This window comes from Octopus bimaculoides, chromosome 26, assembly GCF_046866305.1.
Source record: "Octopus bimaculoides isolate indiv1 chromosome 26, ASM4686630v1, whole genome shotgun sequence".
Classification (NCBI taxonomy): domain Eukaryota; kingdom Metazoa; phylum Mollusca; class Cephalopoda; order Octopoda; family Octopodidae; genus Octopus; species Octopus bimaculoides.
The window spans coordinates 2,073,959-2,087,196 of NC_142953.1; the positions used below are offsets into that span (position 1 = coordinate 2,073,959).

The window sequence follows — 13,238 nt, forward strand, 5'->3', positions numbered from 1 at the left end:
AACTTACCTGGATGAAGCAACAGGAGACCAGCACCTTCCAATGAAGATTTTGAAAATGTGTCAACCCTTTGGTTCTATGACAAAAAATTCTTCTCTTAAAAGCATTTTATCCAAATTATCAGGTTATTTTCTAAACACCAGATTAATGAAGACAGAATTATTTTGATAAATTCTTTATTATCATCAACACAAACTGAAACAAAAGCAGTTTATTTCAAGAGAAATGGCGGTAAGGAAGGGGTTAATTCTTTTGATACCAATCCACCTGAGACTGATCCTTGTTCTATGAGACAACCACCCTATTCTAAAGAGATCTAAACTAAAACCTTCCATCAAAATTTCATGTTAATTAGTGTTCCAAACACCAGTTTAATAAGGACAAAGTTATTTCATTAAATTCTTCAGTATTTGTTGACCCTACTCCAACAAATAAGGGTGCGTCTTTTTAGGCCATCAAATATGGTAATTCATCGAGGGATTGGAGAGTGAAGTTTTTTTTCTTACCCATTTGCCAGATAAAGGGACACAACTCCACGCAGCCTATTACACACACGCATGACAAACGTCCACACCGTTTCCTTTTAATCAAATTATTCTTTTAAAATTTGTTTACTTGCAGAGTGCCTGGGTCAGCGGCTCTCAACCGGTGTTCCCAGGGCCACAAGCATCTTTACAGCGGTCCTCAACGGTCTTCCATCCATAAATAAACAGTTTTCTTTAGTTGACTCGTTTTACTTATTTCTAATTTAGACATAGAAACGCAGGCGTGGCTGTGTGGTAAGTAGCTTGCCTACCAACCATATGGTCCTGTGTTCAGTCCCACTGTGTGGCACCTTGGGCGAGTGTCTTGGTACTATAGCCTCGGACTGACTAAAGCACTGTGAGTGGATTTGGTAGACAGAAACTGAAAGAAGCCTGTCATACATACATATATGTATGTATTTATGGAGCCTGGTGCAACCATCTGTTTCACCAGTCCTCAGTCAAATCGTCCAACCCATGCTAGCATGGAAAGCGGACGTTAAACGATGATGATGATGAATTGAATAGAAATACATAAAAACAATCTCCTGGATGAGGAATACTGAGGTGATGCAGAGCAAAAGCTTCCTGCCTTTAAAATATAATAAAATACACAAAATTTAAACAGATCAATCAGTCAGCAAATTGAATGCTTTATCAATTCAACCACGTTGCCTCACAATGTTTACAAAGGAACAGGTTTATTTCAGGGTCTTCACAAAGTCCTTACCAGCATCATCATCAACAAGATCGGTGTTTACCCTTCGGTTCTGGAAGCAAACCATTAAATAAAATAAAATAAACAAATGAAAACAATACTTCCTCTTGTTGTTGTTGAAAATGTAGGCAAGTCACCTCATCCATTTTGTTACCAACTTACCTGGGACTGTCTCTGGTTTTATATGAACTTCGTTTCTTAATGAAAACTTCCTATCAAAACTGTCAATGCTATGTTCCAAAACTCAGCTTAATAACAACAAAATTATTTTACTAAATTGTTAATTATTTTCAAAACTGACCAAACTAAAGTTGGCATATTTCAACAGAACTATGGTGATAAAATGGTTGAGCCTAATTCAAATGCAAGAGACACACAGTTAACAAATTCAGCAACAAAATACACAAATACATAATAATAAAAACAAAGGAAAGGAAAAAAAAAAAAGAACAACAAAGAGAGAAAAAAATTCCATGTTTTAACCAATAATCTTACATTTATTTGACAAGAAAATATTTCTAATTAAAATAACGCATAAATGATGTCTTTGAGGAAGGGAAAATTGTATGAAGGAAAGAATGGGCAGATGACAAAATGGTAAACACAAAATTTCACCAGTTCTTCTAGATTCCGATAGGACCAAACCTGGCTTTCAGAACACATTTCATTATCAAAGTTGTAGTAGTAGTAGTAGTCGTTGTCATTAATTCCTGTACAGTATATAGATATATATACATATATATTTATATATAGGTGTGTGTGTGTGTGAGTGTGTATATATATGTATATATAGACACACATCTATGTTTATGTGTGCATACATATATATATATATATATATATATATATATATATATATATATATATATATACACACACACGCACATAGATACATACATATATATAGCAATGGTGATTGAAGACCATCACCTCAGAATAACGAGTCATTATATCCCGTGGTTTCACATGTTGGTGACCCCCTCTGCTTCAGTTTGTTGGATGAGTTTTTCAAGAAGTAGCCTTGTTTAGCTGGAGGGGTGGGGGGAGGGTGTTGAGTGGGCTGGGGGGGGCAGGAAGGGCTATTAGTGCCACCTAGTGGCTACTGACGTAAGACAAACCCCACAAGTTGCTGCTGCTCCAGCTTCCGCTGTCATCACTGCCTGCTCTCGCTTCAGGCCCCGGCTCGGTCACCACTATCGACATCAACATCGTATCCCTGCAGGAAATCGTTACTGCCACACCACTAATTGGACTTGCTGGTGTATATAACGCACACATAACATTACACACACACAGACATATAACACACACTCATGCATATACACACACACACACACACACTTACAAAGACAAATGGTTTGTATTTGACTTTGAAGTCCAGAGTATTTCAGTGTAGGGGAGTGGGGAGGAAAACACAGCGCTTTATACAACAGGCAACAACTGGTGGTGGTGATGGTGGCAGTCCTGATGTCAGACTAGCAATAGTTGTTGTAATTAGCAATAATAATTAACAATTATTACAATATCACTAATCAACATTTGCAGATGTTGAGCTGGGTGTCAAAAGAAATTTACATATTTTTCTATCTTTTTTTTTTGCCAATTTTTTTTTAAATATTAATTCATTTTTTACAATTATTTTAATTTTTTTTTGTATGTGTAAATATCCAGACCTGTCATTATTATTATTACATTTACTCTGGAAAGTAAATAGTGAAAAGATAAAGCAGAGTGACTTGTCTTTTGATCAACCGCCCACATCCCATCCCTTTGTTTGTTTTTTTAAATTATTTTTGTAATTATTCTGAAATGAGGAGACTAAATAAAATTAGCAATGACTAAAAAAAAAAAAAATTAAATTAAAAATAAAATTTAAAAAACCCTCCCCAGTCACCACGAAGGAGGGGAGGGAGGGAGGGACTACTCGAGACACAGCACTGCTCGTCCAGTGCCAGAAACCAGTTCAAAACCACCAAGTTCTTCAGAGCACTGGGGCTTTTTATATACATACATACATATAAATATATACACACATACATATATATATATATATATATACACACACATATGTATATATATATACATACACAGATATATATACATACATATATACAGATAAATATATATATATATATATATATATACACACACACACATATATATTTATTTAAAAGTTTGTTTCTGTTTTTTGACATGGTATTTATCTTCTCATGGCAACCCAAACATGCTAAGGATCTTCCATTGAGATTTCATGCTCCACTGATCCCAAAACAACAGTGTTGAAAGAAAAAGAGAGGGGGGTGAGTGAAGAACACAATTGTCTTTTTATTTTATTATTATTATTATTTTTTTTTTGTTTGTTTTACTCAAAAGATTTTTTCTCAGTTCTTTGAAGCCGACAAGGGAAAAGTTGTATTGAGAAGTGCAAGCCTTCGGAACTCGAGGCAGCGCTTAGCGGAAGGGGCTTTTTTCCTCTTCTTTTTGTGTGTGTGTGTGTGTGTGTTTTTTTTTTATAAAAAAAAAAAAGAAAAAAAAACGAGGTTCTTTACATGTTTATGGGAGTCTAATCGAGTTGTTTGTTCCATAAGAGTCTTGTTGGGGTTGGTTTGTTTTGGGAGTTTTCATCATTGGTACTGATCCCCTCCCCTCCACCACCATTTTGCTGTCTGTACAAATGGCTGTTTGGTGCCATAAAAACATGGTGCTGCTGCTGCTACTGTTGCGTTCATTAACTGCCCCTGAGAAGCTGTAGATCAAACAAGTCAGGTTTATAGATGTTGTTTTTTCTCTCGTTTTTATACATATGTATTTTTTTTTTTTAGTTCAAGAGTTTGGTAGCAAAACAAAAAAAAAAAAGGACAAAAGTTACAGTGGGGGAGGGGTGGAAGAGCAATCGTGCTACTCTCTCTTCACCCCCTCCTCCCCCCGCTCCGACTCACTGCAGAGATGCTCCATGTTTCCTTGGTTTCAAACTGGTAACAGCTGACGAAGTATTTTAACAGCAGAAAATGTCGGTGGTAGTGGGGGGGCCGTGGAAAACAATTCTCGTCGTGCCCCTGTATTGCTGGTTGACCTCGCAGGTCAGATGGAGTTCTAAGACAGACAGACAGACAGAGAGAGATATAGAGAGAGACACAGAGAGAGAGAGAGAGAGAGAGAGAGACGTCTCACCTCAATACTTTGCTGGCTCTGGCGTGTAGATTGGCACAGGGCTTGTGCCTCCTCCTCCTCCTCCTCCTCCTCCTCCTCCTGCACTGGTGCTGTAGTCAGGGTGCGACGTGACATTGGCGTCGTGGTCAGGCTTCGTTCCAGCTGGAGCACCGGTGGCGATGTTGCTTGTGGCGATGGCTGGCGTGGATGCTGCTGCTGCTGAAGCTGGTGTGTGGGGTCGAGAGGCATCATCCTTGCTGCTGTCACCCGAATGTCCACCACTGGCTGCTGCAGCTGGGGAGGTTTCTGCAACTCACCAAAAGGATCAGTTCTTACTGCTTCGTCAATGTTAATCATTTTTTAAATTTTTATTTTTATTTTTGTTACTTTTTTTTTTGTTTTTTGTTTGTTTGTTTTTTTGGTCTGTAGGGGAATAAGCAGCCAGTGCTGCTGACTCCGAGAAAGGTTTAAGGAGGAGGAGGAGAAGAAGAAGGAATGGTGAGGAGGTATAAGAAGACAAGGAGAAGGCAGAGAGGAGGAAGAGGAAGAGGTAAGACTGAATGCAGAGTCAACAACAAAGGGCAAGCTGACTGCTCTATTGCCCCCCCCCCCCACTACAGTTAACTGCAAGGAGTTCAGAGTGGGATGGTGGTGGTGGTGGTGGTGGTGGTGATGAGTAGAGTACAAAGGCCAGACCACTACTGTCAGCTTGGTAGCCTGTACTGAGGTTAGCAAATCGCAAATCAACGTTCTGAGATGCTATCCAATAAAAGAAGGTGGAGTCTGTGGCACAGTAACAACTGTCGGTGAACTGTGAAAGTCTTCAGTGACCCCTCTCTTTCTGCTGGTTGTTCATGGGGGAAATGGTTAGTTTTTGGCTTGTTACAGGCTATGCGGGCGGGGTTGAGGAGCCTGTTAAGACTAAGAGGGACCCCAATCATCAATAGCCGGTTTGACAGTGAAGGCAGCGCACTAACTTAGTTATTTAATCATCTGCAAAGAGGGAACATAAGACGCGCTCAATAGCAAGGATACAAGACAAATAAATGTACATAAAGACATCATACATGTATACACACAAATGTGTCTGTGTGCGTTTCAAAGAGATTTGTTGTGTAAGGCTGGGACAATGCGAGAAGACACAAAATAAACCACAAGAGGGAAATGAAACAAAAAGGTATAGTTTTACCTCATATTCTGATATTTTGGGGCAATAAGCCCTTCTTCAGGACATTTAGAAAAGTGATTTCTATCCTTTGCCTTTCCAGATGTCCTGAAGAAGGGATCATAACACTGAAATATAGAAGGACAAGGTATGACTACAACTTTGTATAGTTTTGTTTTCCTTTTGGAGTTTACTCTGTATCTTCTCAAACTGTTCCTGCCTCACACAATGAATCGCTTTAAAGTAATACCACGCAATACTTCACCAAAACTACTCCGTATATATATATATATATATATATATATATATATATATATATATATACACACGCGCACATACACAAACTCTAAATACATTATGAAAGGGAAACCTGATATATATATATATATATAATCAAATGAGCTAAAGCAGGAGGGAATCGTGGGATAGCTAACAAACATATATCATGCAAAAGACATCTAATCAATATCAGGGTGTATTATTTAGTAATACAGAAAGCAATTATTAAACACGATTAAAGAAAAAAAAAATATAAAAAAAACATAACAAATGCAAATTAGAACATTAATTAACATAAAAATATGATGAACAACAATCTTTAAAATAACTCATTCAATTATATAGATGTGTGTTTGCATGTACACATATATGTTCCATGTGTGTGTGTGTTTATATATATGAGGGGATGCTGGAAAAGTTCCTGGCTTTGGGTAAAAGAAAAATACAGGATGAGGATGAGTTAATTATGATCTTATTCAACATATTCCTCTCTCAGATTTACACACTTATTGCAGGGGTCCTTCAGCTTTTCTAAGTCCCTGTAAAAGAGCTCGGAAGGTTGGGCTTCTAACCAAGCCTTTCGTAATACCCTTTAAAGCAAGGGACTTTTCAGCGTCCCCTTGTATACATACATGTCATTTCCTTATCTGTTCAAGGACACACAAGCACTGTCACACACACATATACACATGACAAGAACTTCACCAAATAAATTCAATTACAAGGCTTCAGTCAGCGTTATATACATGTATGTATGTGTGTATATGTACATGCATATATACAAATATGTGAGTATATAACAGTTATATATCATCTATGTTCAAAAACACCCACATGTACACAAAACATGATTTCTGCAGGGTTTATAACATAGACAGGAACAGGTAGAGGGAGCAGTCAAGTCTATTTCTAACCCTTTCAAATGGTCCTTGCACCTGATTAAAAAAAGAAAGAAAGAAAACCGAAAGCAAAACAAGAAGCCATTTATTGAAATTGTGTGAGGATATTGGAGAGAAGGATGCTATGTATTTGAAATCACTATAGGATGGAACGACTCCCTGTCCTCAAAACAAACAGCCATTTTGATGCAACGGGTGGAATAGGTAACAGCAAAATTGGGAGAAGCAGAATTTTAATGGGAAGAATAATTAATGTTTAACAGTAATTTCGATTTCTGTTTTAAAATGTTAGATAGGCGTAGGAGTGGCTGTGTGGTAAGAAGCTTGCTTACCAACCACATGGTTCTGGGTTCAGTCCCACTGCATGGCACCTTGGGCAAGTGTCTCCTAATACAGCCTTGGGCGAACCAAAGATTTGTGAGTGGATTTGGTAGACGGAAACTGAAAGAAGCTCGTCGTATATATATGCGTGTGTGTCTGTGCTTGCCCCCACCAACACTGCTTGACAACCGATGCTGGTGTGTTTATGTCCCCGTAACTTAGCGGTTCGGCAAAAGAGACCGATACAATAAGTACTAGGCTTCCAAAGAATAAGTCCTGAGGTCAATTTGCTCGACTAAAGGCAGTGCTCCAGCATGGCCACAGTGAAATGACTGAAACAAGTAAAAGAGTAAAGAGAGTTAAATGAAAAGGGAATTTGCAATACTCCTGCATAGACACGTTATGCAATGGTGGCAGTTTTTGTTTTGAGTGTGATGGTGATGATGATGATGATGATGATGAAAATGTTCTGTAAGTTTTAATGAGATATATTTGGTCACTGCAATGGACTTAAGTGTGCATGTGTTGAATTTCAGTTAAACCAGGCAGAAGTACATTCTCCTTTAACCGTTTAGCTTCCAGATTTCTCCGTCAAATGTGATGTTCATTTATTCACATTGTCTTGAACTAATCAAGGATTATCTTGAAGCTTTGAACATAAAGCAAGTGGAATGTTTTGACTGGATATGACTGGTTTAGATGCTAAAGGGTCAAAGGGGTTGACTACAGCCAGTAGCTTAGCTTATGTCAGCCCATCAAACGCAATGACAAGTGTCGATCCAAGACAGTCATCCTCCCCCTGCCTGCCTTCATTACATTGTTTCATATAGGAGCGGACATGGTTGACAAGACTGAGATCAGATAGGCAGAAGGCACCGAAATTGGCCCCCAAACAACAGCTGCAGGGGGGTTCATGGTGACGTCTACTCCTCTCTTCATGCAGTCTCCTGTGTTCTAGCATTTCAATGGCTCCAACTGAGTGGGAGAGACACCATATAATACGAGAGACCGTTTGAGGCCTATTTTCAGTCTCATTCTTGCTGAAGAGGACCATCTTTGGGAGTCAGTTAGCTGGCATCCAAATCACATGGCCAAGCAAGCAGAGAAGATGACAAAGGAGGCAGGCCGATTGTAATAGAAGGATTAAAGTGATCTAAACCAAAACTTCCCATCAGAATTTCACGTTAATTCATGTTCCAAATACCAGCTTAATAACGACAAAGTTATTTCAATAAATTCTTCATTATTTTCAAAATTAATTGAAACAAACGAATTTCATCAGAACTATGGTAGCAAAAGGGTTAAAGTGATCTACATTAAAACCATCCATCGGAATTTTTATGCTATGATCCAAACACCGGCTTAATAACATATTTATTTTACTAAATCATTCATCATTTTGAAAACTAATTGAAACGAAAACAGTATTTCAACAAAAAGGAGGAATGGCCTGCAAGAGTTCTGTGCCAGTGCCACGTTGAAGCGCTTGTGCGGCCCCACGTTAAAAGCACCCAGCATCCACAGGTCATCCGAACACAACGTATATTAACCAACTCACCAGGGACTCTGGATGCCTCCCCGAAGACATTCCTCAACTGATGCGAGACCAGGATGGAGGGCATGTATGGGCTGAACATGTCCAAACAAGCTTGGCCAGGTGAGAAAGGTAACACACAAATAATGTCCTTTACTGATGTGATCTCATTCCTATTGAATTGATAGAATTTGAAATTGATCTTAACAAAGGAGGGGGTCCAGTTATTGTAGCAGAGATATACAGTCAATCAAATCAACTGTGGTATATTTAATGATACTTAAATTAACGAACTTGCAGGATGAAAGGTAAAGGTGATTTTAGTAGGGAGTGGGGGTTGTTTACAAAATCAACAAAGTGAAAATGGTCAATATACATCTGTTTGATAATCAATTGATAGGAAAGAAATTCCAATAAGTTCAATGATATATTTGTGATTGAGGCAATGATGGAAACTGAATACGGTTAATGAATGATGACCTTCAAATGGGGTTCATAATGAACAACAACCAAAGGACTATGATGAGTTTGCCAACAGGGGCCAGCAATAACCTTCTAAAGACCAATGATGAACTTACCGACAGAGGCCAACAATAAACTTCCAACAGGGGGAGGTGGGGGTGAGGTGGACTAATGAATGCCCAGTGGCGGCCAACAATATCTTCCAATGGAGAAGAACCAACGGCAAACTTCCATGAGGGGTCAACAATGAACTTCCAGGGGGAGGGTGGGGACAATGACAAACTTCTAAAGGAGAGCTGACAACAAACTTCCAAGGAGGGGGAAGGGGTTGCAATGTTGAACTTCCGAACGGGGCCAACAACGAATTTCCAGGGGGGGGGGGGGGGGGGGCAATGATGAAATTCCAATGAGAGCCAACAATGAAAATTCCAACAGGGATAACAGTAAACATCTAACAGGAGAGGGGGTTTAGATCAACGATAAAATTCCAACAGGGCTGAACCATAATCTCCCAACGCAGGTCACTGATGAATGTCCAACAGGAGCCAACAATGAAAGTCCCATAGGGTTTCGACACTGAACTTCCAATGCAAGACAAAAGAAATATATGGAAGAGCAACAGAGACAAATACAAACAGCAATATGTTGAGTAATTAAGTCTAGAAAGAATTATAATAAGGCGGTTTAAAGAGATCGTTAGCATACTGCTGGCTAGATTATAATTTAGAAGCATGCTACATATAACTAATTCACTAGAGGCCAATATAAGCCACTGTGGAACAACAGGAAGACAGGCTTAGCATCTTACCAATTTTAGGCCTAGAGAGAAGACTTGAAATATGTTGATGATGGGCAACTACTGGCGTTGGCCGTGCCCGAGGAGAACGTGATGGGGAGATTTTGGATGACATAGCCTCATTGCTTTCAGATACTGAAGGCCCTGGAATGAGAAATATTAAGGCTTCATAACAAGAAATCTTTTGTGTTTTGGTTTTGTGTGTGTGTGTGTGTGTGTGTGTGTGTGAGAGAGAGAGAGAGAGAAAGAGAGTGAGTGTGAGTGCAAGAGAGTGTGTTTGAATGAAAGAGAGATAGTGTTTGAGTGAGAGAAAAAGAGTGTTTGAGTGAAGGTTAGAGAGAGTGCTTGAGAGAGAGAGAGAGAGAGAGAGAGAGAGAGAGAGAGAGAGAGAGATAAAGAGAAAGAGAGAGTGCTCGAGTGGAGAGAGAGAGTGTTTGAGTGAGAGAGAGTGTTTGAGTGAGAGAGAGTACTTGAGTGAGAGAGAGAGAGTACTTGAGTGAGAGAGAGAGAGAGAGAGAGAGAGAGAGAGAGAGAGTATGAGCAAGAAGATAGAGAGGAAAAAAAGAAAAGCAAGAGCAGATGTAAGAAGTACTAATGAAGATTTGTAGTTTTTTTTCCCCCAACCCAAGAATATTGTGAGAGATGAGTCATGAATGAAACAAAACAGAAAAGAGTAAAAGAGGAACGAAAATGGAAAGAAAGAAAAAAAAAACAACAAAAAAATAAATAAATGAAAAATGAAAAGAAAAAAAAAAAAGGAAAAAATGGCAAGATGATCGGTTAGTAACAAACACCTACATACAAAAATATATACATGGACATAGAAACATATTTACACATACACACGCAAACACATACATATACACAAACACACGCAAACACATACATACAACTACATATATACATGTACCTACAAATACAAACCAAAATGACGACGAGGAATGAAATTTAAAAAAAAAAAAAGTAAAAAGCACATGTTAACAAAAAGAAAAAAACCTCTGACCCTTAAGTATTTCTGTTATCAAACTCTAAATACAGTCGTCTGAAACTAGGGCCCAAATGACCCTTGGGGGTCAATATAAAATACAATAAACAGAAAGTATAAAACACAATACTGAGAAACAGGGGGGAACCTAGAATACAAGGGTCCTACAAAGGAACTAGGTTAATTAAACATTTCATGCAACAAGCATTAAAAGACAGGTATAATTATTATGCCATCTCAGTTTCATCATCATAAGTTGGCAACTAAAGGCCAGGAAAGGTACATGGCACATGGCGCATGGGCTCATGTGCCATTGCAGAATGTTGTTGCATCCACCATTTGTCAGTGTCTGCTTGGGTTGTTTGCGGCAACCCTCCGAGCAGTGTCCCAGCCAGTCCTCATCTGCTGTGATCATGTGGCATGTGGCCAACCAACATGAGCCTGTCATCCTAGCTGGGATCCCCAGAGAAGAGAACACAATGACCACAGTATGCAGGATCCAATTCGGAAAACAATCAAGCAACATGATTGAACAGTTTGAGCTGTTTGCACCTGGATCGTCCAAGTCAGAGGCAGAGACTGGGATGGAAACTTAAAAGCCTGCTATTGGCTGTATGAGGTTAACATCTGGTCACTGGAAAGTATTGAACCTAACAGTACTGGGCAGTCAATTTCGATTGACCAGCTTTATTGGAAGCAGAGATAACCACTGAGGAGTAAGCAACATTTTAAAATGCACACAGTATAGTGGCTCAGTGGTTAGAGTGTCAGGCTCACGCTTATGAGGTAGTGAGTTCAATTCCCAGATTGGGATGTGTGTTGTGTTCTTGAGCAAGACACTTTATTTCACGTTGCTCCAGTTCACTCAGCTGTAGAAATGAGTTGCGATGCCACTGGTGCCAAGCTGTATCGGCCCCTTTGCCTTTCTCTTGGATAACATCGGTAGCATGGAGAGAGGAGGCTGGTAGGCATGGGTGGACTGCTGGTCTTCCATCAACAACCTTGCCTGGACTTTTGCCTTGGAGGGGAACTTTCTAGGTGCAATCGCATGGTCATTCATGACAGAGGGGGGTCTTTAGCCTTTACCCTAGTATAAACACCAAACATATATATATATACATCCACCTTCCCTGCCAGCATGGAAGGTGGATGATGAGGATGAGGAGGAGGAGGACTGCAACTTGTTTTCTAGTTGCTAAGTAAATATAAAACGATTGTCCGCTGCCATATGATATTCTTTTACTTGTTTCAGTCATGACTGCGGCCAGGCTGGAGCACCGCCTTTAGTCGAGCAAATCAGCCCCAGATTGTGTGTGTGAGTGTATGTGTGTTGAACCAGCCACATAACTTGGTAGCAGTACCAAACCAGGGATTATACCAAAAATCTCAGGGACAGAATTCATCTGATAATTGCAGATGCTCAGAGTTTTCCTGACACTATTCTAAATGACAGGTGCCTCAGTTTGGCTCTTCACTTGATTGAGGACTGTCAGAGACAAACTGCAACCTCACCATACGCCTGTGCATTACAGCCAAAAGATACCGATTCTTTCTCCTTGAGGGTATTGACAACAGAAAGAACAGCTCCTCACAGGAATATACCTCTAGTTTCTGCAGCAGTATCTGAATAAGTGTGAATACCTTATAGATATGGCTTTACTACCATATCTGAACATAAGATGAATACGCTGTCTGCAGAAATGAGATCAACAGAAAAAAAGGAAGAAAAAAAAGAACTTTAGTAAGCCCTATAGACTTGGTTTTACTGTTATATTTATAGCAAAGTAAGCAGGTCTTTAGAAAACGAACAAAATAAAAATTCGATAGTCTGAATTGTACTGTGCAGAATCCTGAATGCATAAACATTTTGTAGAAGAAGAAATTGTAAATTGGTTCAAGATTTAAATACGTAAATTCTCGTTTTAATAATACTTGTTTTTCATTGGTATATTAGTTTAATTAAAAACGGTTTAAATATCTTAATGTATTTGATAAATTATAATAAAGAATATACTGTGGAGCATGTTTAAGATGTATTTAACAAAGCAGCGAGTTATCAAAGGGAGTTAGCTAGTAAGTTCTACCTGTTCTCCAAAAGCAGTTACGTCCCTTACTTTCATTCAACATAAAATAGGAATATTTTGGCTGGATATGGGCGGTTTAGGTGCTAGAGTGATAAAATCTTTTTGTGTTGTGATTTATTTAATTTTTGTTTTTATAAGCTTTGTCGGTGATGGACATTTTTAGATGGGCCATTGGGACAAAATGAAAAGGGCGGAGTATAATGAGAAGTTGCTGCTTTCTGCATCAGAGTAACAAGAGTTTGGATGGAAAATGTAATAAAATGTTTGGATGTAGCAAAAATAAGACAAACAAGAATACTATATGGTGTGTGTGTGTGTGGGTG

The 13,238-nt window shown here is 39.0% G+C and overlaps 1 protein-coding gene across 50 annotated transcripts in view; it reads right to left on the reverse strand.

Moving 5' to 3' along the window:
• Positions 1-3,414: 3,414 nt before the first annotated feature.
• The window catches only part of LOC106875842 (uncharacterized), a 116,204-nt gene continuing 106,380 nt past the window's right edge, over positions 3,415-13,238 (reverse strand). For 23 of the 50 annotated variants that reach the window (XM_089342718.1, XM_089342717.1, XM_089342711.1 and 20 more), the window contains 2 exons: positions 9,859-9,990; positions 3,415-4,696 (listed from right to left, as the gene is read on the reverse strand). In XM_089342718.1, coding sequence (XP_089198844.1) covers positions 4,413-4,696; positions 9,859-9,990 — 416 coding nt within the window. In that variant the 3' untranslated portion in view covers positions 3,415-4,412. Of the gene's footprint in view, positions 5,384-9,858; positions 9,991-13,238 lie in introns of all 50 variants that reach the window. The other 27 variants (XM_089342744.1, XM_089342740.1, XM_089342736.1 and 24 more) reach the window with 4 other exon arrangements.